Source organism: Papilio machaon, chromosome 4 (assembly GCF_912999745.1).
Source record: "Papilio machaon chromosome 4, ilPapMach1.1, whole genome shotgun sequence".
Lineage (NCBI taxonomy): Eukaryota > Metazoa > Arthropoda > Insecta > Lepidoptera > Papilionidae > Papilio > Papilio machaon.
In genome coordinates this window covers 1752737-1779728 of record NC_059989.1, presented here as the reverse complement: position 1 = coordinate 1779728, position 26992 = coordinate 1752737, and the positions used below count along the sequence as shown (strand labels likewise).

The 26992-nt window shown below is 34.1% G+C and overlaps 4 protein-coding genes across 7 annotated transcripts; 1 reads left to right on the top strand and 3 right to left on the bottom strand.

The window, feature by feature from the left end:
- Window positions 1-3123: 3123 nt before the first annotated feature.
- LOC106718470 (tetraspanin-4) lies at window positions 3124-6856 on the bottom strand. The gene is made up of 6 exons (XM_045686964.1): window positions 6724-6856; window positions 6083-6377; window positions 5805-5993; window positions 4180-4356; window positions 3772-4002; window positions 3124-3292 (listed from the first exon to the last, which is right to left on the bottom strand). Exons 2-6 carry the CDS (start codon window positions 6143-6145, stop codon window positions 3227-3229), a joined length of 726 nt encoding a protein of 241 aa, XP_045542920.1. The 5' UTR covers window positions 6146-6377; window positions 6724-6856; the 3' UTR covers window positions 3124-3226.
- A 603-nt stretch (window positions 6857-7459) lies between these two features.
- LOC106718496 (leukocyte surface antigen CD53) lies at window positions 7460-9448 on the bottom strand. Its single transcript, XM_014512584.2, has 5 exons — window positions 9256-9448; window positions 8891-9079; window positions 8503-8673; window positions 8087-8296; window positions 7460-7593 (listed from the first exon to the last, which is right to left on the bottom strand). Exons 1-5 carry the CDS (start codon window positions 9319-9321, stop codon window positions 7522-7524), a joined length of 708 nt encoding a protein of 235 aa, XP_014368070.2. The 5' UTR covers window positions 9322-9448; the 3' UTR covers window positions 7460-7521.
- Window positions 9449-9846: 398 nt separating this feature from the next.
- LOC106718566 (CD63 antigen) lies at window positions 9847-20184 on the top strand. The gene is made up of 6 exons (XM_045686794.1): window positions 9847-9928; window positions 10132-10237; window positions 10987-11178; window positions 17245-17415; window positions 18195-18419; window positions 19946-20184. The coding sequence occupies exons 2-6, from the start codon at window positions 10172-10174 to the stop codon at window positions 20009-20011; spliced, it is 720 nt and encodes a 239-aa protein (XP_045542750.1). The 5' UTR covers window positions 9847-9928; window positions 10132-10171; the 3' UTR covers window positions 20012-20184.
- Window positions 20185-23517: 3333 nt separating this feature from the next.
- Window positions 23518-26912, bottom strand: LOC106718443 (ubiquitin-conjugating enzyme E2-24 kDa). 4 transcript variants are annotated; one of them, XM_014512525.2, is made up of 6 exons: window positions 26796-26912; window positions 26620-26727; window positions 26346-26416; window positions 25608-25940; window positions 24749-24896; window positions 23518-24094 (listed from the first exon to the last, which is right to left on the bottom strand). In XM_014512525.2, the coding sequence occupies exons 4-6, from the start codon at window positions 25935-25937 to the stop codon at window positions 23997-23999; spliced, it is 576 nt and encodes a 191-aa protein (XP_014368011.1). In that variant the 5' UTR covers window positions 25938-25940; window positions 26346-26416; window positions 26620-26727; window positions 26796-26912; the 3' UTR covers window positions 23518-23996. The 4 variants fall into 4 exon arrangements, with proteins under 4 accessions (XP_014368011.1, XP_014368014.1, XP_014368010.1 ...); XM_014512528.2 differs by lacking the exon at window positions 26346-26416 and having other exon boundaries at window positions 25608-25912; XM_014512524.2 differs by lacking the exon at window positions 26620-26727.
- Window positions 26913-26992: the final 80 nt, after the last annotated feature.

The window sequence follows — 26992 nt, the reverse complement described above, 5'->3', positions numbered from 1 at the left end:
TTTTATTCCTGGAGGATGAGTGTCGTCGATCGGAGAATGTCCCCCCTCCCCCTTCGGGGCCTCCCGTAGTTGCTCCTAGAGCGAGGCCCGCGGGTAACGAACACCGTCCACCGGTTTGGGCGCGTAATAGGCCACGAATGTTTAACGCAGCGGTACGACAGGCACAGGACGTTCACTGCAGTTATTGTCGGGATACAGGACACGGTGTTACGGGTTGCCCCAAGTTCCGGGAACTACGTTGGCAAGCTCGACGCGGTATTGCTCGCCAACGGTTTTGGTGTTATTGCTGCTTGGGGAACCACCTTGTCTCGCACTGCCAGTCCACTCGTGCGTGCGGTCAAAGTGGAGGTAGACATCATCTCCTGCTGTGTGGGAACCGCAACGGCTCGCACTCGCCAAACACTCGGGGACTTGTAACTTCCCCTGTTCACAATACAAATACGGATGAACATTGGTCTGGAGCTATGCAGCGGACTTCAGGTCGCCGTGATGTTAGGTCTCCACCACGGCTTAGTGCCAACCACGAACGGCAAAGTACTCATGGTTCACCAGCGAGTACGGGCGGGGGGCCGCGTGACTCTTGTAGCGCCCCTCAAGCTGCGGCAAAGGAGCCTGGTGCGGCCGGCGCTCGCTCGCCACTCCACTTCTTGGACTGGCCTCGGTTGGAGCGTCGCCGACTGCATATATCGGATCATCAGGTGATAAGTGATCAGAATCGCCCTTCCTCCACACCACATATAAACAAATCATCACAGGAACGATAAGTCGTTCCACTTTTCCATCGCAATGCATCTCATCGCTTAGTACGGTTTCACTGTCCACCGCTCAGGTTCGCGTCGGTTCTCTTCGGAGTAAATAGGTAACCACGCGCGCGGTTTTGGACTCGGGTTCATAGGGATGCATTGTTTAAATACGGTCGGTGGAACATTTACGGTCGCGGATCGACCGGGTACGGATTACGGATTTATTCGCGGAACAGGTAAAGCGAATTGGATGGTTACATAGATTTTATTAGGCCACTTGGTGGTAAAGCGAGCAGTGGCAACTCTCCCCCAGCTCGTTTAATTTTGGGTTTCGAATTACGGTTTTAGACGCAGCCAGATATCGTCTGGCTGGGGCGGGGGACTGTTCGGTACAGATATACTATAGCTCGTCATTGTTTGAATTTCGCGGTTGACCAATACGGGTTTTATGTTGGTAGGTCGACTCATTTTTATTCTCCCGCACAAGCGGGTAGTTAGAAATCCCTCTCCGCTACGGACGGGCGCGGGGCCTGCGGGGGGCTTGTGCGGGGAAGGGGTGAGTGGACAGAGCGCATCGAGTCAGCATAAAAAGTGGTCGGCAGTTGGATAGCACATCGGACGTGTCTATTATTTAGCGTACAGGGTCGCTAAGTTTACGGTTCCGCGTTCGGTTCGGTAAAGGACGCGTCTATAGGGCGCTTACGGGAAGCGGTGCATCGGGTGCATCAGGAGTGCAGCATTGCTGGCGCCTTTAGACTGTATGACAGTGACTTACTTGACTCGACTGACACCGACAGAGTGACCAGGCACCTGCAGGCGGTGAACGGGGCATCGAGTAGGTAAGTGCCACTTCATATAATTACAATATTTACGCCAGGCCTTGTGATACGTAGTTTAAGGCAGGTTGTGCCGCGGGACCCGAACCCGTCGTGTACGGCACAATTCGATGGTGATCAAAAAAAAAACAACCGTAATGAAAACCGACCAACTTAAATTATCGACGATAACATAAAAACTACCAAACGAAAAAAAATACTAAATTAAATTATTAACCGTAATAAAAAAAAAATAAAAAAAAAATAAAAAATCACCAAATTATATTATGCACCGTAACATAAACTACAAAAAAAAACCGATGCGTAAAAAAGCCCTAATTTAAATATACTAGAAAAAACCGTGAAATTACTCAATTAAATATTATGAAAGAACCCTAAATTAAATAATCTAAACTATAAGAAATCAACAAACGGAACCCTAATGGCCGATTAATATTACGTAGCAATCGTACAATAAAAAATGTAACGTAAACGACCCGATTAAAAACCTAATATTGTACGACGTAATATGTTATAATATTCTGTATTCCGTTGTATTCCGTTATATTCCGTTATATTCCGCGCGAGAAGGACGTTACAATATTTCGCTAAGCAATGCAAATACGTACCCGAAAAACACGTAACCCGAATATAACCACGCGGTTATAACCTACGTGTTAACCTAACCACGCTCTGCTACCATCGAATTGTGCCGTACACGACGGGTTCGGGTCCCGCGGCACAACCTGCCTTAAACTACGTATCACAAGGCCTGGCGTATATATTGAAAATATACGAACTGGCACTCACCTACTCGATGCCCCGTTCACCGCCTGCAGGTGCCTGGTCACTCTGTCGGTGTCAGTCGAGTCAAGTAAGTCACTGTCATACAGTCTAAAGGCGCCAGCAATGCTGCACTCCTGATGCACCCGATGCACCGCTTCCCGTAAGCGCCCTATAGACACGTCCTTTACCGAACCGAACGCGGAACCGTAAACTTAGCGACCCTGTACGCTAAATATAAGACACGTCCGATGAGCTATCCAACTGCCGACCACTTTTTATGCCGCCACGATGCGCTCTGTCGACTCACTCCTTCCCCGCACAAGCCCCCCGCAGGCACCGCGCCCGTCCGTAGCGGAGAGGGATTTCCAACTACCCGCTTGTGCGGGAGAATAAAAATGAGTCGACCTACCTTCTCTAACAATTAAAACCGCCAAATTCAAAAGTAGCGAACTACAGTGTAACTGTACCGAACACTTACGATTACTTTATAATTGTTTGTAATAAATATTTAAAAGTAGTTATAATTATCAATTATGTCTCTTTCGATTTAGCTCCTTACATCTGTCAACATTAATAGTTATGTAATTTTAAAAATATTTTTTTACATAATGTTCTGTACAAAGCCATAACAATGGCGTCAGTGGCATTATTAAAATTCCGGTGGTAATTAGTTATTTAATCAAATTGAAAACCATTATGTCACTATTATAATATTAATTGGTTGAAGAAAGATTTTTAAACAATTTATCTTTAATATTTTAATAATATAACTTTAATCTAATAAATAAACAATCACACTCCTCTCGGACGTGCATTTCTGAACATACATTTTAAAATTTCCTAAATACCGTAATTAAAACTTTTCTATTATTTTAATTATTTTTAAGGGAAGGCATGTTCCTGTCTTGATATCTTTGCCAACCACACAGCCCCCGCTACCGCCAACGCCTGAAAAACAAATATTAACATTGTAGCAATAACAATCATTCTTTTGCAGTAAATGGTGGGAAACGAGTAAATGGCCAACTAATTTCGCTAAAATACCATTTTTTCGGGGGGGAAATCTTCAAAAGATATCCTGCCTTCTGGGAGAAAAACAGGGTTGTGTGAGACTTGATTCACTAAAACCCCCTCGATGGCCATCGTCAAGCACAACTGATAAGAGCCCCGGGATCTTCAAAAGAACGCACCCGGACTCGTTAAAATACCTACTACTACAAATACTTTGGAAATAAGAAGACGGCCTAGGAGACGTACTAAAAGAGGATATTTTCCATGTGTCCAATCCATACGTATTCCAAAAAATCTTCCCTGTTCTATCCTTTCCTTATAAGAAAAATTGTAAGAAGTTGGAGAGTTAATTTGGTCTCCGATACACACTTATCTGACGAAACAAGAAATTACACCCATCAATTATTTACACATACCTGTAACAAAACCATGAAGATTCCAGTAATGCCTATTGCAGCGGCGTGAGACTGAACCCAGGACCCGAAGGCGTCACTACAACCGACGTTATATGCGACGGTGACGTTGCACACGAATGTCTGGATCGTGCCGTAAACGTGGTCGCAGCAGCTGACTGGCACACCGAGTGTCTCTGTCGTGCCCAGCGGGAGCAACCAATTACTGGCATTCGCGACACCGCAACATGAAAACTGGAAATTATTATTATTCAATTAAAAAAAGTAAGCGGGTAACTGCATGTTAAGGATATGTACCCCCGATGAATTTTGTATGCATCTTGTTCTTTTTACGCAATTAAAAAAATAGTAAATAACAATAAATGCTTGTGTCAAAAGAAATTATATAAGTTTTTTGTATAAAATACTCACATCTTCTTGCATTTCATCCCACAGTTTGGTGACGCCGAGGTTTTTGTTGGCTCCGTACAAGTCCATTGTCCCCAACAGTGACTGCTGCACTAGTGCCACCGTGTTGCCCTTCAGAACATAGCCAGCGATGCACGCAGACAGTTGGAATATGAACATGAGGATCATTGAACCCGCAAACTGAAATACAGAAGAATTAAAGTTAATAAATTTTGTCAGAAACTTCTATAGAAAAATCTTGAATTGAAAAAGTTTGCGAGGATAGGCTAGGTATCTACCTATCTATGTGTCCCCAAAGGCTTCATTTCCCATCACCTATACTTGCATTGGCTTTATCGTACTATATGATAGAGTTCATTAAATAGTAGATAATTTAAAACACGTTGAATCAAAGTCTTAATTGATAAATGACGAAATAAACCGGCTGCATAAATTATGAGCGACAAATACCGACTAATTTCTTTAACAACTTTATTTATTCAAAGCTTAATGTTTCAAATTTATAATTTAGTTGTAGCTACCCACGACTTATTTGCGTGGAATTTTAAAAAATAACTCATAAGTTACTCCCGCACACATAAGCTACATTGTAGTAAAAGTCCCGACAAAAGTCAATTAAAGTTCGGTCGAGCCGTTTCGGAGATTACCCAGAACAGCACTTATTTGCGGACAGACGAGAGAAAAATTTTAAAAATTGGTTTCTCGTTATAAGTAACGCAAATACATGTGTACGAAATATGATGGTTTTTTTTAACCCAGAGAGATAAAAACGTCAGGAGTAGCATATTTATTTTCTCTAATGACAAGCCACATTGAGATATCTTATTCCAAAAAGAAAAAAGAAATAATAGGCGCACGTAAACGTAATCATAGATGCAAACTTTGGCGTAGAATTATAGAATCATGTCTGTTAAAACTAAACCTAACTACTAAATTTATTACCAGGAGCATTCCTAAGCCAAAGTAGTCGAGTCCGACGAGAAATCTGCAATCTCCAATATTCTAAATTGCCTTACTATTGTCAAAACTGCAACTCAATAGAACATCGATTAATTTGCTTTTCCCACGTCAATATCTAAATAGTTAAGAAGTCTGTTTGCATTTTTGACCAATGAAGTAAATTAAAATGTTTAATAAATAAAACATTGCTTTAAAACAATGTTGTATGTGTCTTCAGGCAATTTTATTGGCAACTACATATCATTTAGAAGGTAATAGAGTTGCTAATTTAATTAATTAATTAATATTACAACTACTGCCAAAACGTTGATAGTGTGTCATTATATTGTTTTATATCTAACTACAAAATACTTCAAATAGTCGAAGTTTAGGCGGTTAATTATTTATCGTTGTTCAAGAGTTTAGGTAACTTTTTACTACTTTTACACTAAATCATATGTTCACATAATATTTGGAAACCATTAACATCTGATTTTATTCACAACAAAATAAAATTAACCATAACCCAAATTAAAATTAACCGATTTAAGCAAGTGATCTGTGTTGTCATTGAAAACGCGCGCTGTCATAATGTCAGATAAAAATAGATTATACAGGTAGCTACGAAACATCACAGTTAAATAAATATTACGTACGTCCTTGTATTTCTTAGGTAATAAGATACTTACTGCCATATTCATGTAATAATTCTCCATATAAGCTCCGTAGAATCCGAAGGAGGCGATTATGAATATGATAATTCCCGTCGCAATGCAGAAAGCGGGTAATGAGAAAAATCTCTCCGAAAGAAATTCATGGTAACCATTGTAGGCTGATTGCACTGAACTACCCACAGATAATATAACAATACCCGTTATCTGAAACATAAATCACTTTCAATATCACTTGAATTATTTTCTTAATTTTTGAATTCGAAAATCGAACGCACTGGCACAAAACAACTTACCAAAAAAAGAAAGTTCACTGTCACCAGCGTGTACTTGACAGTTGTGAATATTTTCGACAACATTTTGATTTATTTTCCCGACACAACACAACGATCGCGCTATACGTCCTCGTGACAAGTTAATGTCGTATTGTGTAGTTCGAATATTTTTATCAGTACGGTAATCTTGATAAGGAAAACAAGCGGATTTATCTTGCCAGCCGCTGCCGGTGCCTCGATTGAGTTTCCACAATTACTAACATACTTCTCGTCATATGATGCCTCTAAGATATTCACAGTTCGACACAAAAGAAAACTAAAAAATATTAACCTCATTAATTAATTATTTCTGCAATTAACAAATGCTAGTGTAATTAATTTTGATATATGATGTCATTATGATTTTTAAATTCTATTCCGTGAATATTGTTAACTTTAATGACCTTGCTACAGGTAATTTTTCAAAAACAATACTACATTTTATAAAATTACATTTCGCATCTTACTTAATAAAAAGAAAATTGATCTACGAACTACATACGAGGTTAGTTGTTGAGGACCATATTTTGCGTTGCACAAAATTCCATCAATCTACTTTTAAATTAAAATGCACGAAGAAAACTTAATTACAAACTTACAAATTATAATTATTGTAAACTTACTATTAAATTTTTCACTGTAAAAACAGCACTGAATTATCTATTTTGAAGTACAAAATGATGGAGGTATACACCGCATCCAGTTGTGTAATGATAAGAAATACACATTCAGTTAACAATACGGTCTAATTTACATAGCTATCTGCCAAGTTTTTATTACACTAATTGGTTACCACATAAGGCACGATTGCTCACTCGTTTATCGAATGCCTTTGGTAAATAATTATTCGATGTAAATACGGCCCTGCATTCATACTATTGAAACGCATGAATAAATATTACTCAAGCAAAATAATTGCTACGAAGACACTTGATCGAATCTTTTTTGAAACCTTAAAAATTTGTCGTTCATGATTTTTCTGAAAAGAGATTTTTTATTGCTTACTTTTTTAATATTTTCATTTGTATACATAAATCTTTTAATCTGTATATTCTGTATATTCTGTAATTGTTCTTCTTTATATCCAGATCATCAGTTAAGTGATAAGAAACATTAAATAAAAATACCAATATTTTCTCTACAATATTTATTTTAACGATAACAAAGGAACTATAAGTTGTCATTTAACGATTTTTTACTTTTCAATATTCAATCCAATTTCAATCTAAATAAATTCGAAAATAATAAGAAAACTTGAATGATTCGTTATAAATAGGACAAAAGTACCTAAATATTAAATATTAACATTGCATAAAATACAATGAAAGACTATGTACACAAATAACAACTAACTATAACCACTGACCATTGTAATCCTAATTTAACTAAGGTGCTTAAAACATTACTCTAACTGGCTTAATCTAAGACTCCAATTCGACTTCCTCGTACTTCGACCTCCACGCCAACCAGCCAGATGCGACAGTGATCAGCAGCTTGAAAAAATATATACCATATAGTACCTCACCCCTCATTTAACTTACATTCTAACCCCTCAGGGGGGACGTGTCATATTGCGTACACGATAATATTAGAGTTGTAATGTGGCACCCCTATTCATGGTTTACCAGGACCCCCACTTAGCGCAGGTTTCCACAGCCATGGCATACATAAAAAACTTTAGTTTATTAGCGGTCGCCCGCAACTTTGTCAGCGCAGAATTAAAAAAATAATAGTCCAGCCGTTCCGGAGATTACCCGGAACATACGCGACCTTACGGACAGACATACAGACAGACGAAAATTTTAAAAATTGGTTTTTCGTTAAGTTTCATTTCGTTATCGTGTAGATGACAGCTCGTAGTGATCCCAGAAGAGCCAACTACTGCTGAAGAAAAACGCGCGCACGAGTAAACTACACGAAAAATTGTGATCTTTGCAGCTTCTTGTCCACTACAAATCAAGAAAGTTTGTATGGCATTGTACCAACCTGCACACCGGTAACTATTGCTGCGACAACACCAATGACATATGCGTAGTAACTCAACCATTCGCCGAGGACGCTCGCGCAGCCAACGAGGTAAGAGTTGGCGGTAGTGCAGACGAACGGCGAGACCGTGCCATAATCAATGTGGCAGCAGCTGACCGGGATGCGGTCGCGCGCCCAGTCGTGGCGACCAGCCACACCGCAACATTCGAACTAACATCAGGAACAGAATAAAAATTTACAACATTTAACAAACCCAAATTTTAATTTTCAGGAAATGTATTACTTCTAATAGCGACATCTAGTGTCTAGGAGAATAATTACAAAATTTATTTATGTTTCTTTTTCTGTTAATTTGTACACTTTTATTTAATTTTAGGTGTTAAAAGTTTTTGTACTCGAGAACAAACAACACTTACTTCCATTTGCAAATCGTCCCATAGTTTAGCGATGTCTCGCCGTGTTTCGTAAAACTGCACGCTCTGTATCATCGGAGCTCGGATTTCCGAAACAGCATCATTTTTTAATCCGAATGCTACAACCGTCATTACGATCTCGAACACCAAAGTCGTTAGCAAAAGTACTACATACTGAAACCATTATTGAAATTTTAACAACACTTACCAAAAATATTACCATTATCCTAGTCCTAAGCAAGCAACGTAGCAATGCTACGCAAAACTATAAGGCCAATAAACTGCGAAATACATACAAATTTTGATATTTTATTTGACTCAATCAATGAATAACAACACGAATACTGATGTAAGCGTTATTCTAAATTCAGTATGTAAAAGAAACACCTACCGCAGCAATAAAATAGAAGTTTTCAGAAACAGCCCCATAAAATCCTAGTACTGACGTCAGGATTATGATCACCCCAGTAGCAATGACAAATCCTGGCAGTGTAATAAACCGTCTAGTCAGCAATGTATTGTAGTATGAATACTCCACAACCGCAACTATTCCGACGATTAAAAGTAGGACTCCCGTTAGCTGAAATAAATACAAAATACCTTAGGACAACCGCCGTGGATGATTCTTTTTCAATTAATTTTAAGTAAGTACTGACTAAGATTATAAGTCTCCAACCTCGTACTTATCGAGTTTTATTTTAACAGAAACCAACAAGATAGATGTTCTTAGATGTTTTATTCCTAAATCTTTCTTACCCAATAAATAGTATTCACGCCAGCTAATGTATACCTCACTGACTTTAATATTTTGGGCACTTTCATTTTTATTATTTTTTTTTAAATAAAGCGCAACAATTTATTCTGTTAAGCTAACTGATTTTAATGTACTAAACGTGTTAAAAATAGTGATTCGCTATTGACATGGTTTTTATCATTATAAGTATCATCAATATCTTGGTTATCTAGACATATTCTTCTCGTCTTATCATTTTAGATATTCATAAATATTGCACGCATTTAGGATTCCTTAGATTTAGATTTTTGTCTTATTGTTGGTAGGATTTTATCATTTAACTCTAAAGTCAGATTATTAAGATAACGGTAGAAATAATAAATACACAAGGGTCTTAATTCTTGCAAGTCAGACATTATATCTCAAAGTTTTAGCACTTTTACTAGTTTTAATTTAAACATATTTCAAAGGGACGATTATGACATGATTTAATTTTTGTTTAAACATGGTATAATTTTTTGGTAGCATCGGTAGCAAGGTAGACTGTACATTAGTACTACGAAGTAGTTACGTACTCTTTGATGAGTAGTAAAACTTGTGAGAGCAACTAGCAACACTGTCATTCGGTGTTTTGGTTCGATAACTCGACGTTCGTTCGTTATCGTGTTGTTTTCATTGAGCGAAACACATAAATAGGTAAGTTGTTATTATATTTAAATTATAAGCAATTAAACTTCACGATATTCATTTTCTTTCTACGAAAATACTTCTGAACTCGTATTAAAAAGATTTCTTGTTGTTGCGTACAAGCCCATTCAGTTGTGTCAACAACGCAAATCAATGTTTTACCTTCGGCGCAGTATGTTGGGAAGGGAATAATTATCTGTATTTTGTTTTAGATTGAAGTTCAAAATTAAAAAGAAATAAAAAACTACTAAGATGGCTATTGGGGCAGGAATGTCGTGTGTGAAGTACCTACTTTTTTGCTTCAATCTTTTGTTTGCGGTAAGCATTTTTTTTATGGTATTTTTCCTTGAAGTCACAAGCGTTCATAAAAGTGTCCTACGATTTGAAAGTTCTCAAAACTTTAACTATGGCTAAAATAAATGTATTAACCTGATTTTTGAATTCATGTTTCTTTGCTACATTCAGAAGTATGTATGACTCAGTGTGATGACGATTGCACAACGTCAATAATTTTTATTTAATAACATATTAAAAAGTGCTTTCGTTGCAATTGCCATTTTCATATGACCTTAGTAAGGATTGTAAAAACATATGCATGAAAATATTTAAAAATAAAAAGAGTACTGTAAAAATCAATGACATATGTATTTTTCCAATGCTATTTATAATGTAGATAATGTTTGTTTACATGGGAACTCCTACATATGTTTATACTTAATATCTTTTGTAATAAAATATTTCTGATAGCTCAGAAACACTACTATGTTTTGTTGAATACCTAAATTTTGAGCTTAACATGACTTAATATTTAAAGATACTTATTTTAAATCTATTTTTATGGTACAAGGTGGTAAATTTGTGGGCATCAACCTGAAATTCCTAAAAAATCTAAGTGACAATTGCCCATAGACATGTACAATAAATTAAAAGGAAATGCATTCAAATCTTGGGATTAAAATATTTAATTTTCCTTTTTTAAGAATTTTAATTATTTCTTTTATAAGTCCATTCGTAATTTTTGATTTTTTATTTTATACCATTGTTTATAATGCTTGAATAATTTTTAGCTGACTGGATTGATCATCCTGATTGTTGGTATTTGGGTTGAAGCAAACTCTCATCCATACATTGATCTTACGGATGAAAGCTTCTATACTACTGGACCGGTAGTCCTCATCATTGTTGGAGTGATCGTGTTTATAGTTGCATTCTTTGGCTGCTGTGGTGCGGTAAAGGAGAACCACTGCATGATAGTAACGGTGAGTGTTTTAAAATTAGTTATTTATTAGTCTTGTTCTTAATTTTTTTTAATAAAAAATGATTGTTACTTACGCTTGAATAGGATGTATATTTAAATGAGATATTAGTCAAAATTAATTAGTTAAATTTATAATTATTATTAATATTATAAATGTGAATGGATAGATATATAGGTAGGTATCTCCAGAACAGTTCAACTGATTTCATTGAAATTTGGCACAGATGTAACACAAGCTGAAAGAACTACTAATAAAGTTTTTTTTTAATTCTTTGCGGACAGAGTCCTGGACAACAACAAGTAGTATATATACCATGACCTTGTAAAATGATACTTTACTTGTAACAGGTGCTTATATTGTGTTTGTGTTCAATTTGTGTTTTTTTTTAAGTGTAATAGACATAACAACCAGTTCTAACTTTTTAAGCTGTATAACGTTTTTGCAACTAAGTAAAATAATGATTTCAACATAATAGGCAATTGTACTTGTGTTATCATATTTTTGCACTGCATTGTAACAGCATAAAGGTTTATTGTTCTTTACATTGGGATCAAAATGTCAGCATGGTGATAATTTAAGCGAAACGCTGATCATATATTTAATAACATTTATATAGTATGTATATTATTTATTTCTCAATGTTGACATGTGGACACCAAGTACTTAGTTGTAGTATAAGGCAATATTCGTTGATCCACAAGTAAATCGTATTTTGTGTGAAATGTACCTAAGATTTCGAAGGTTTGAAGTTACGCAAGAGTTGTATAAGTCTATCTTTTAGCTTTGTGGTCAGTGGTCAAAACATCTTCATCGAAATTCAGTCTAATTTAAAACTTATATCTTCTAGTTCTAGACGTTTATCCGCTTGGTACACAGTATCCTAAGAAAATGTCGGTCAGTCTACACAGGCAATTGTCCCCAGAGAATTGGAGAAGCCGTGACCTCTGGCACGCGCCGTCTCTGTTCGCTAATCAGCCACTTCCTCCATTTATACAATTATGAGCCCTTTTGTACATTCTATAAAATCTTTGATCTAAGAGTGACGAATAGGAAGTCGTTAGCTTTTTCCCGTCTTCTCAGTTTAACGGCCAGACTTAATTGTTTCTTAAGCCAAAAAAATCCGTATTAAAATATACAAATTGAATAAAACTTTCAAAATTGATTCAGTCATTTAGTAATAATAGAACTTACATAAAAACCGAGTAAAAAATAGATGTGTAAGTCCACGTACTTTTATGGGCAAAATCAATACTAGTTTCAGATGCCGTTAACTAGTAATGTGACAACCCTAGGTCTTAAATAATTGAGATCGTCAGAATACCGTCGAGATGTTCACTTAGTCAATTTGAGATACGATAATCTGTTCTGGTTCTAGAGCAACAGGTACACTCTAGCCAAACAGAATAGAAAGAAATACTAGTTAGTAATAGTTGATAAGCTTCAGTATATTTTCAGGTTTATTTTTGCCTTATCATCTGACTTCTAGGACTATCCAAGTCGGTTTTTACGTTTTTTTTTAATTTCACTTCTCGTCTTGTCCATTTATCTCAGTAGTCGCCTATCATACTCCGTTTTCATTTTTATCGCAAGTAGGTTACTATTTAACTGATAGGATAATCCGAGTGATTTCACCTTGTCTTAGTCATACTTTTAACTCATACAATGCTTTTCAAATAAATGCCATATTATGATGTAGCTCTCGAAAATTAATATTACAGTCGAACCTGAATAAACGAGCGTACAAGACCACGATATTTGTCTCGCTTATAGAGGTCGTCCTTCGGGACCGGACTATGAATCTCGTTTATCTAAGTTCGACTATATTTTTGAGAGTTCTTTTATACATTATCAGATCGGTATCATTGACATGCATTCTTAGTTAAAATACAGAGATTCTTGTCTATAGTTTGCATATCATATGAAATGTGTATACATATTAGGTACTTCTCAATTCTATGAATAACTTGAATGCATTATAAACACAATTTATCATTATCAAGTATGTCATTAGATTTATAATTATCTAAAGTGATAAAGTTAAGTATGCCATCAGGTTATGCTAATTAATGTCATCATTTTTGTTACGTGCTAGGTTTTTATGGTAATGATCAGTTGTGTATAATTTCCCACGATATATTATATCGATTAAATATATAATTTTATGATTAATTCATATTATATTCCATTTAAATGACACAATTTATTAATTTACAGATTATAAGTTAAAAATTATACCATTTCTTTTCTTAGATTTTTGTTAAAAACTAATAAATGGGGTATTTTAAAAACTATGAGAAAAAATACAAAATTCAGGCGATCGAATTGTTCTATATTACTTCACTAATTTTATAAATACGAATGTTTGGATGGATGGATTGTTGTTACATGGTATCTAACGGATGCATAGATCTCGCTGAAATTTGGCATAGATGTAGATCATAATTGAAAGAACACAGGCATTAAGTTTTTTATTTCGCGCGGACGTAGTCGCGAGCGACAGCTAGTTGTATTACAATCTGTATGTAACAATAGTAAAAACAAAGGAATGTACATGATGCCAACACGTCCGATTAAAACAATAACAACAGCATTATAAGAGCATTCAACTTTTTTTTTTTTGTTAAACAAACATTTAATTATCTTTAAAAATATTTTATTGTTTTAATGTTAAAGAATTATCATTAAAAATCACATTACAATGAACAAACGATAGTTATTTCATTTGTTAATTTCTTTAAATAAATAAATTCATATATTAAAAGATTTATTTAGCTTGACTTAGATTTTAATGCAGAATGTCACTAGTCAAGCATGATAATTCTACAAAAGGCGTCTAGCAAGAACCCACGTAACCTAAAATACATAAACATAAGCCATAGTACATGTTAAACGAGTTGAACCAGACTATTTTTACGTAATAATAATTATCCACTTATAGTCTTATAACATATCATATACTCAGTTTAAAGATAGAAGGATTATTGTTTCATTTTTCTTCAAAGACAATGATAATCAAGTGCTTCAACATTCAAAAACCACAGTAATTGTAGAAGTGCTACGGCAAAGCCCATAGAAAGTTATATCTAAATGCGCATGTGACAATTTTATCCAACTTTTCCACTGTGACGTCAATGTCCGGTCGTACGGAAAGTAAAACAATAATACAGTTCGCAGCAACGCTTTGTTATTGTGGAACGGCATTATCAGGCATGTTGTGATTCAGAGCGCAGAAATATCACCGAACACACGTGACGAGCGATGCGGTGGCGTACTCGATCACTTTCCATGGCCGTTTAAATATAGTCAATAGCCCTTTATTGTAAATGTATTGTAAACTTAACGTAACTTATTGTATTCCAAAATCATTTATGTTTTCCGCGGATGTTTCTAATTATGTACATATATTATTGGCATAAAACATATAAAAACGCCCTATATTCGTACAAAACCTGTCACACCTCTAATATCATAACACTTAACATATTAGTTGTTACGCAGAGTGATTTATTATCACTCAGGGAGACCAATAATGTAGATTTAATATTAAATTTACAAAAAAATGAAGAAAGCTTGGACAATTATACATTCAGTAATAAACGTTGACATCAGATTACTACAATGTTCCAGACGTAGCTAAAAGCATATGTTGTGGGGTTGTATAGTGTCCGACACGCCCCCGTCTCCCCTACTCCCCAACCTTGTCCGCATCCGGCCGACTTGCTGGCGCCGTCTAACCTGAGAGCTTATCGATCGATAACACCACCTACTGGATGTTTTAACTACGTCAGATTTAACGATAAAAATAAATAGTAAGCTATAGCAAACATGTTTTCATTGGTACTTAACTTGTATATTGTGTTGGTTGTTTTTACTTTTCCGTAGAATTCGGCATTTAAAGGTCCTATTACACGTTGTGATTTTTTTTTATATTTTTCTTAATGTTAATTACGGAGATAAAAAGTCATTATTGAAACAGATTTTATTTTTTAGATTTTTTTATTATTATAATTTTTCCTTCATAGCACAGAATAAGCCCGGAATATATGAATGAAAATTAAATGCAATGTAGCTATAAAAATTTGCTTTGTTTTAGTATGTGAAAGATTCTTGTACAATAATTATTGATGAAGTTATTAAAGAAATACGTTTTTTTGCTTCTTCTGAAAAATTTGATTTTTCCAATTACGGGGTTATTCGGTGGGGGCGTCCATTATAATTGTTTAACTTTGTATTAAAATGAAAAGAATGTATATAATGTAACGTATGTAGCAGTAAATAGACGTTTTATTGATTTATCGAACCATGAACTAAAGAGAGTTAAAAGAAAACTGGTTTAACTTAATATTTTTTTAAGAATACACTGGTCCCAATGTATGCAAGGCCGACCGGACACGCAACATACGTTCACTTTGTGTGGCCTGTATTCTTAAATGATATTCTCTTTTTTAAAGCTCTGCGTTAACTATGTCTATATAAACCCACGATAATACATAACCTAAAGATATTTTTTCTATGTTTTTTTACGTTTTAGCGAATAGCGAAAAAAAAGAAACATTAATGTTTTTATTTTAAAAGGCTTCTTATCAATAATTTGCCTTGAATGCAAATAATTGATGTTTGCATTTACTTTGATATTGTAACTCTTCATGTGGAATATTGAGCACTGTTATAATTGCATTGCACTGACTACGTCACTATGACGTCATCACACATCGTGTGTACGCTCAGCTAGATCACTGGGGAGTCCCCGATAAACAAGTTATTTGAGTGCATTATCTGGTTACTGTACACGCAAAACCAAATGCATGTTATATTACGTTGTTTGCTTGGTGCAGAAAATTGTTCCCTTAACTTTTTAAAACTTCGTTGCTTTAAAGTAACTATGACGATGCCCCAAAGTAACTTTGAGGCTTCCCGTTTACCGTTAGTAAGCTTCAACGTTTTCTACATTCAAGTTAAGAAGGTCAAATTTCATATAAATAAATTCCAATTTATTAAAAAAAATTCCAATGAGTATGCTCATTGGAAATTTTAACGTATTTAATTTTTTTAAATTTACACCCATCACATACACGTTCATCCAAACTTTCACATTTATATTATTACTAGCTGTCGCCCACGACTCCGTCCGCGCTTTATCAAAAAAAAAATACAGTCGAATTGATAACCTCCTTCTTTTTGAAGTCGGCTAAAAAGAACAAAATTCAATGAGTAGCCTATGTGTTCTTCCAGTTCTACATCTATGCCAAATTTCATTACGATCTGTTGAAACGTTCCGGAGATAAATTCAAATAAACATCCATCCATCTAAACATTTGCATTTATAATATTAGTAAGATATAGTTATACATACATTATACCGTATAAATTAATAATGATTGGCCTATATTAAAACTTATTAATTTAACAATTAAAATATAAAAGCATTTTGTCACACTCGCACCTATTTTTGGACTCACCATTCGTGTAATATAAAGAACCTGTTCTGCTAACGACGATGACTTCACTGAAGATATATTTATGTTGAAAGAGAATACACTAAAAAACATATTTGAAATAATATCGCCTCGGTAATGAGATTTTTTTTTATTTAAACACCTAAATTATAGTTTATAATGTTACTACATAAATATATAATTACTTCGCGACTTCGCATAGATTCAAAGAATAAAACTTATTTAGTAGCGTACCTGTTCTTCCAGACATGGTCATATATGTAAAATTTCAGCGAGATCCATTTAGCCGTTTTGGAGATACCTTGTAACAAACATCCATCCATCTAAACTTTCGCTTATATAATATTAGTAAGATAAGACTACTAGCTGTAACCCGAGACTTCGTTCGCGTGAATTAAAAAGAAACCGAGCTATCCTAGACGGTTATCTGTTTGTTTTGCAGTTACGTTGTAACAAGTATCTAGACTTTCACAGATCAGTAAGATATAAACGAGTACTACACCGCTTTTTGCTTTGGTTACGTATTTTTCTGTTATTTTGTGTACAAAGTATAATTGAAGAAATAAAATAAATTACTGGAAATAATGTTTTTAAACCTTTTCCTCCACAGTTCGCTATATTCCTGCTGGTAATCTTCATAGCGGAGCTGGCTGTGGGCATTGCGGGCTACGTGAAGCACGACGACATACAGAACTCTATCGTGCGCCATCTCAACACCACCATCAAAGATTATCCCACCAACAAGGAGGTCCAGAGCACCTTTGATATCCTGCAGACTGACGTAAGTTGCTCTTAAAACTACTTGGCCACTAGGTTATTGTCGAAATTTTTTGATGATTTATGAAAAAAGCACTATTTGCTTATTGGAACCTTTGTGACATTCGGGGGAAGATGAGACTCCAAAATTATAGAAGGAAATTAAGTTTATTAAATTGTTTTATCCCACACTTGGTTTTAATTCTGTTATGTCTATATATTTATTATAAATTAATACGAAATTAGCATCAAAAATCCCCGATCGTTTGCTTAAGATTGATAGCTGTTACTCTGCGTTTTCGTCGGCGGACATTTATTGTTTTTGGAATAAGCCCGCGCTCGGTATAAATATAAGTTATTTTTAAATGAGAATGGAACAGACGTCGTTTAAGACATATCAAAATCTACTAATTGAATCGTTTTATATAAACCACTATCGTCGAAATACAAACTTAACTGCCACGCACTATACTAATTACTAAGTACAGTGAAAGTTTTAATTCTCTGCCTACTTAAGATCGAATATATCAGCAAACTGTTACCATATTCAAAAGCTATAATTTAGCACGTTTTTTACGCTACGATTCGATCAAATTATGTAATCTACTCGTCTTATTTTCAGTACAAGTTGTTGTCTCAGGTCTGTGACAAAATAATACTGAAATAGGAAATAAACTTCCGACGAGTACATCATCAAGTTGACCTTTTCTCTACGAACCTCTTTCACATAATCCATAATTTCTTCAATCGACCACTACCTTTGTATTCACATTCAATCTTATTACTTTCTTCCTCAAATTCTAGTTACAATGCTGCGGTATCTACGGACCTGGCGACTGGGCCAACAACACTCTGCCAATCCCGGAAACTTGCTGCGCTGGTCGCGAGATCAAGGAGGGAGCTGCTGCCGCCTGCACTCCTGACTCTCCCGGCTTCCACACCACCGGCTGTCTCAGCAAACTTGTACCCTTCTTCAATGACATGGCTGTGCTGCTCGGCGGAGTCGGACTCGGTATTGCTATGGTGCAGGTTAGTTGAACAATTCCTTTACTCATAGACAAACTTTATTAAAACTCCGTCTTTCACACTGATCTTTATAAATGGATAGGCTAAGAAATTCCTAACATTTCTAAAAATTCTAAAAGTTCCTAAGATTTAGTTCAAATCTTTACCACAGTCGCCGACCGCAACCGGCAACGCCAAAATGGCGAGAATCAGAGGCACAAAATAGCACGGTTTTACCCAAGTAACGTTAGACCAGATAGAAAAAAAAGTGTCATTCTATCCATAACTATTAAAACATAGCGTTGGTGACATTGTGCTAACATCTTATATATATATAAAAGAAAGTTGTGTTAGTTACACCATTTATAACTCAAGAACGGCTGAATCGATTTGTCTGAAAATTTGTGGGCAGGTAGCTTAGAACCAGGAAACGGACATAGGATAATTTTTACCCCGTTTTCTAATTTTTTTTTCCGCGCGGACGTAGTCGCGGGTAAAAGCTTGTTTTAGAATGATTAAAACAGTATCTGGGTCAGTACTATTTCTGTCCCTTTTGACATAACAACACCATTGTACAGAACAGTAGCTAAACAGTGACACAATGCTGTATCGTTGTTATTTTGCTAATGTTTGTTTTCTTGTTACTAAAACTAGGTCAATACTCTACACACGATAACACTATGATATAGCAAAAATTGTATCGACAACCATAAAGTGTACTTATTGTTGGCTTTTATTATGTAAGGAACTGGGTCATCATCTCGCACTTGACTCTACTAGAGTGCTATTTGTTAGTGAGCAACATACTGTGTGTTTTTGAGACCAAAATCTCTTTATAAAATACTAGCTTTTACCCGCGACTCCGTTCGCGCGGAATAAAAAATAGAAAACGGGGTAAAAATTATCCTATGTCCTTTTCCTGGTTCTAAGCTACCTGCCCACCAATTTTCAGTCAAATCGATTCAGCCGTTCTTTAGTTATAAATAGTGTAACTAACACGACTTTCTTTTATATATATAGATATCGTCTTTGACAAAACATTAATAACAGTGTATTTTAAATGGACATTTTGTTCTCAGAAACCCACGCGTAAATTGTAAAATCCCGAAATAAGTATTCAGTTGTTTGTACTGAAAAGTTTGAATTAACTTTAAAGTATTTTTTTATAATTTTCGATTCTAACCTTTAATTTATAAAAATCTTAGTGTTACCAATAATAAAAATTAATAATAACGTTTCGAAATATATATCTATATATATAAAAGAAAGTCGTGTTAGTTACACTATTTATAACTCAAGATCGGTCGAACTGATTTAGCTGAAAATTGATGAGGAGGTAGCTTAGAACTAGGAGACGGACATAGGAACTTTTTTTCTTGTGTGCATTTTTTTTTTGTTCCGCGCGGACGAAGTCGCGGGTAAAAGCTAGTATTTGAATAAATAGAAAATAATTATTTAAATTACGCAACTTTGGATGGAAAGTTGTTTTAAAGAAAGGCAGAAAATTTCCGAACCTCCTGTATATATTACCTTACCCTGTCTTTTTCCAGCTCCTGGGTGTGATATTCGCGTGTTGCCTGGCGCGATCCATCCGCAGCGAGTACGAGACTGTGTAAACAATTACATCATGAGTTTCCACTGATGTGATACATGTATACCAACATGTAACACAATTGTGGAGATTCACATTTGAAATGACAAATTTAATCTCATTGCTATTAGTGTTTCGATTATCTTACAATTTTAATTATATTGTGATTTAAGTATAAGTTTTTTCCGTAAATATATATATTGTAAGTTATGTTGTTTGTTTTCACAATTTTTATATTTAAATACAGTTAAATAAACTTAGACCATTTTTTTTCTCAAGTCATGTGTATTTTTGATTCCATTTTATGTACAAAAAAGATAAACTTTATCTAAATAGTTTTAATTCTGTTTTTGTTTGGAAAAAAAATTATTCCATGTCAACCATTTGTCAAACAACATTTTCATTTTCGTAAAAAATTCTGTATAAGATGTCAAAATCATTAAGTTAAATTATAAAATAGATTTTTCACTATATAATAATGTGCATTCAGTGTAGAAGACTGATTTTTTGGTATAAAAATGGTTTGAAATTGCCAAATTTTTATGACATTTTTTTTTAATTTAACATTTTACAATTTAGATGTCAACTTGTATTCTTCATATATTAATCGTTGTAGTGTGTCTTAATCTTACATTTCATATAAATTAGATATAAATTGTTTTTTTGTATAAAAAACAATATTTGTATCTTACGTAATATGTGTAGCATTTTTAAAGTGTTTCAATGTCTATTTACAAATAAAATGTATGATCTAATATATCGAGTTTTTTTTTCTAAAAAGTTTAATAGATTTTTGTAAAACTAATATACCATTCCAACTAAGTTCTAGGTGGTTTTTTTATATGATAAGGTGGGAAATGAAGATCAGAATTCGCCAAAATAGCGAGGCGACCGTTGCCCATAGACTTCCGCAAATGCTGATGCGATGCTTATCTTTAATCAACGGAGAAGAAGACGTGCAGAAAGAGAATATTTCCCTTTCCTATGCGTCCCCTCTTCCGCCAAATCCACTTCCCCTTCTCATCCTTTTCTAATAAGAAAAGATTGTGAAGGGGAAGTGGAGAGCTTTCACGAAAATTGTTAAATGAGATACGAACCCTCGACCATGTGACCCGATGTTCGCACCATTAACCATTAGGTTATTGGCGCTTTTTATTCACAAGGTTAAAAATAAAACAGCAATTAGTGTACTAATTACACACAATTTTATTTTCCTATTTATATATGATATATAAATTTTAACAAAAGATGGTTGTTACATTGGCTCAAGACTCAAATATAAGGAACATCAGTCATGTTGAAAAAAAGAGCGGTCGTTTTACAAGCATTTAAATTTAAAAAAAAATCACATTGACAAAACACATGCCAAAATTAAATCCATAGTCATTGATTGTCTATGTCTCACAGCACCAGTTTTTTTTTCACTAATAAAAAAAATCACCAATTTCGTATCGCAACCTCACAGTTTTGTCACCAATACCGCATTATAACGAGCGTACACTTAAATAAATTACACAGCTAAATATCTTAAGTTTAAGGTGTGTTTCCACTGAAACATAGCGCAAATATACTATTACCTTTTCTATCTAATTGATACTAAGTGGGGTTAGATTTTTTTTTTCAATAAAAATTGAATTAAATGATTTACCTATTTTATTAAAATTTCTTTGAACTTTATAGACTAGATTCTTTAATGAAAGAATCTATTTATGTAATTCAATATTTAAATCCATTTGCGAATAGTTTCAAGACTAGTTATTTAAAACAAAAAAATGGGACCCATCTGCAAGCACTTTCTTTCAAATTAAAATATTTTTTTATCAAAATCGGACCACCAGGGGCGGAGATTCGCGGCAACTCATAAAAAAAATACAGTCGAATTGATAACCTCCTTCTTTTTGAAGTCGGCTAAAAGGGTGGATTCTGAATAATAAGCGCGCGTTCAGTTTCAGTGAAAACATTTACTATTGTTTAGAAATTACATTATACATTACCTACACAATAAAATAACTTACATCTAATAACTTGTTAACATAAACGGAATATTTTAGTGAAAAGAAAAATAGAGGTTATGAAGACTGCCTATTATTTGGCACGAAAAAATAACGTAAACATATTTGTCACTTGTTGCGTCCACATTATTTGATATGTTCCGAATAGGACAAAATAAAAATACTACAAAATGAGCTCTCGACTTTTTTTAATGCAATAACGGTTGTTAAAGTTGCTGAAAATTTATTCTTCATGAACTAAAAAACTCAATTTTAGGTTAAAAAGATCAAGATAGTTTAAACCAGTGTCAATTCATAGGAAAATCTCCATCTTGATTTAACTATGGTAGAATTCAAAGGCTGTGTAAAATTAAATACAACAAAACTGAAATTGTCATTTTATTAAAAAAAAATTGATAGTTCACGGAATCATCAAAATGTCTTCAATTTTTTTTTACTAACAAACTGTTATCCAAATAACAAAATTGAATTTACATTATTATCCTTTTTGATGGTCTATTATTAATATTAAATTGAAAATCATGGACTAGACAATGATTTGTGTGAAAAAAAAAACATTTCATGAATTAATTTCGACCATTAATTAGAAAATCAAAATCGATTTGCGAGGTTTTTCAACAACCATTTATAACATTAAAGTTACAATAATGAAGAAAGTTACTACAAAAAAAAAATTAAATTGTATATTTGAAATTATAATTACTATATACATAAAAAAAGATTATTAATTAGTATATTTTCCAGACCATTACAAACAAGGAATTTAATTTGTTGACCATTCTAGCACAGTAAAAAAAAATCACGAAAAGAACTTTCCACGCGATACAAAACATATTAAAGTATGCTTCAAAATCCAAAAATAATGTAGACCACAATAATTTGACATTTAATACTAAATTAGTAACAGTTCAAGGAGTGTTTGAGATCAACGCATCGTTGCGGCAAAGAATTTGACTCAATTCACTGGTTACATTATAAAATACACATTCATTAGTAAACTTATCACTGTAATATAATACAGGAATACATTACACATTAAAAAAAAATCATCCAATTTATAACTAAGAAAAGAAATCACCTAAAATTATACAGTTCAGACCATTTCAAAGCAAACGGTTCAATCACATAGATGGCAAATAAACAATGTTAAGCTAATATACACAACACACTATTCACGGCATATTCCACAACATTTACAATACCAGAGGTCACAAGAGACCATACAAATCTGATGCATGTTCTCTGCAACACATTGAGGTCACAATATCAACCCATCCAATGAAAACAGCTATTTTTTGGAACAAAGTTCATTATCGCTCGTTGTGAAAGGTTAGGCTAGACGGAAAAAAATCTTACGAAAAGTTGTCACGACACTTTTTGCTATATCACCATGGCAACCACGTGACTATAACGAAAATTTATAGAAATAAAATGTACTTCTTGTGAAGACTTAAGTTTTTTATTTATAGAATAAACATTGGTTCCTTCACTAATTAATCGAAAGGAACTTCTCTCCATCCGGGTGTCCCAACACACCTCTCAAGTTTTTTTTTAATAACAGAAGGGAGGCAAACAAAGAACGGAAACAATGTTCATCTGGAATACTAGAGGAACCACAGATGCATTGCCAACCTCAGTTATATCTCATATGATCTTGTTATGTAACTATTTTCATTATATGAGTCAATATCTGAAAACCATAATGAATCATTTCTGACATATTTATATCCTTCACTAACAATATGTAGACTCCATTGTGGTATGTGAAGGACCCTGTTAGTCGACCCATCAACATATCCAATGAAAGATGAAACTGCTTTCATCCGATGGTCTCTTAAATAACATTGTAAAATTATAATGGTCGACTATATACGGCGAATATGTCGCAAAGTGTGCACACAGATAGATAAGTAAGCTTATATTTATGTGAAGAGGATGGACTGAGAACAGAATGATTTTGAGTAAGATACATATTACGGTACAATGAAGGCAGAGCAATCATGTGGCGTAACGCTTGGTCCAGAGCCGAGCGATGCGATCATGTTCATCTCTGTTCTGCAGATATTGTGTAGCGATGCTGCCTACCAGGGGATCCGCTGAAATATAATGTTTATTACAAAAAGAACCATAATAAATGCGAATATTTGAGTGGATGGAAGTTTGTTTAAAGGTATCTCCAGAACAACTCAATATATCTAGATGAAATATGGCATAGATGTAGATCACATATACTACTTATGTTTTTTTTTAATGCCGCGCGGAGTCGCGGGCGACATCATACTGTTGTAAAATATGTTTTAAGTGTTTAATAATATAAACTAATGAAAATATAAAAAAATATTAATTAGTTTGATAAGAAAAAACTAATATTTTGTTACTGAAAATAAAAACTATGATTCATTATTTATTCTAATGAGAAATCATATTCATTAAAAATGATATGTGAAGTAAATATAACAAGCTTTCCATAGTGGAAGCTATTGTAACTAAAAAGGCTTTTGACCTAAACATTCTCAGGCTACATTAGAAAGTAGGTAAGTTTCACTTTGAAAGTATTATATGTGACTTTTTTAATTCCTAGAACAAAATATACTCTTTAATCAAAAAACTTATTATAAAATCACTTAATTATAATTTCAAAGCATAAAATGCACAATAAATAATATGTAGTAAGTATACATCTCTTCTCATATTGAATACAAGAGTTACCAATGATCTTGGGTCTACGAGATATTTGAAAAAAACTATACCTGGATTGCAGTCAGTCAGGAGTGAGCATATTGATAGCAAGACTTTAGATATGGTTAGAGCTGGTGACCAGTTGTCCTTGAGGATGTCCAAGCATATGACACCCTGGCTGTTGATGTTACAGTGGTATATCCTGGTGCGGAATGTCACCTGCAAATAACAAACAATATATGAACAATTATATACTTTATCTCACATAATTTCATTAGTAATAATCTACTACCTACTATAAGTAAGAGGCAACTTATATATCTGTATGAGTTTCCCCTAACTTATAGTAGGTTTCAAGCCCCAAAAACGCACATGATTTGTTCAATTTTTAAAATACCATATTATTAAGTATGAAAATAATCTTGTGACAACATTAATTCACTTGTTTATTATTAAATTACAAAAAAATATTCAGTTAAACATGAATTCAATGGTAATGACAAATTATAAAAAAGAAGACATTTGTAAATCAGCTCTGAAATGACATAAAAGTTCAGATTACATTGACAACTCATGCCTCAACACAGTGTACTATAAATATATTATATGAGATGACGAGCCACTAAATGCACTGGATAATAGTTTGTTAATCATTCGTTTGAAGTTTCTAAACGCAGAAACTATTCTAAATAAGTACATAGGAAATAAGACATTGCCAGTCAGTGAAATACGTAAATAAAATTTCTCATTTCCACTGAATTTGATCATAAACTGTATCTACACAAAGAAAGTGAAGTGTTCTTGACAATGGTAGATTTAACAATAATATAAATTACCACAATCATTGTATCTTAACTAATCTTAGGAATATTGTCATAAAATGTTTTTTGTAACATGCAAAAGAAATTGAGAAATATGTGAAAATATTACCTTAGGTGGCTTAAATGGGTATTCTGGAGAAAAATGTATATCAAGGAAGAAGACACCACCCTCATAGACTGAACCTGGTGGTCCCAGGATGGTGGACACCCACTCATATAGATTGTCTCCTTTTGGCCCCGCACTGCAGTTTGGTGGGGGATCAAGTGTGATCTCTGCCAATTCCTTCTGAATCCTCTTAGCTGATGTGCCTAGAGCTTTTGACATCTTGGGATTTGGTCGGTTCTCTTTAGACTCAGGTTTGTTTTCAGATACTCCAGAGTTTGCACCGCCTCGTCCTCGTCCTGTCCCGCTTCCTGATGAACCAGACGCACCAGACATTATCTAAAAGAACCAAATATTTCTTGGCAACAAAAAACAATAAGCAAATTGTTAACCTTAAAAGCCTTTCATATATATATTTTTACGAACAGTGAGTAGTTATAAAAAATATAAAAGGACAATACAAAGTGAAATGGCGCCACACATATTTTAACATACCAAACATTATTTTATAATAAATTATAAAGCATTGAGTAATCAATTTAGTGTAAAATAATACAGAAACATGCAATCAATTTGCAAACTAGACAACCTTTTTGAAACAAAGACATTCCCACAAAATGCTTTACAGAAGGTTTAATGCATAACTTAAATAAATACCAAAATGTAATAGTTTTAAAGACATCGAATAACACAAGCATAAATAACATTTAGTGATAGATATAATGGAAAAAGTTTATTTTGTACCTTACGAATAACAGTCGGCCATCTTGTGGGCTGGCGTTATCCGATAATTTACTATTTGCCTCACCGGGGACCTGAACCAATAGATAAACCTCTCTATACACACAATAAATATTATAGAAATGCAATACAAATTACACCATATCGACTAAGAATTCCATGAATAAAATACACCATGTAAACTCCGCACTGCAAAGCGAAAACAGGCAGCTCGACTTTTCATGAGTGGACACAAAATATATAGCAAACTTAATGTAATAAGTCATAAAAGTTGCACCTAAAAGAATCTTAACTTTTCTTTTGCGGAATTTTACAATTTTATTTAAGTCTCAGTCCACTCCTACCAAATTTCATCCTTTTGAACACCTCACGAACACAACAGCCACTGAAAGTTAACACAGTTAAGAAAAAACAAGAGATAGACTTTGTTTTGTTGTAATAATCAGTACTTACAGTTAAATATAAAACAAAATAAGTATAGTTTTATGGCAAATAAGATGAATGGAAATAATGGATAAAACAAATTCACGCTGTACAACCACTTTCTGAGTCCGACATGTTTATAAAAAAACCGGCGTGTTGCCATTAAAATCCTGAAAATTATTTTTGTTGTTTTATTTTTTGTAACAATATGTTTTTTGTTCTTTAAT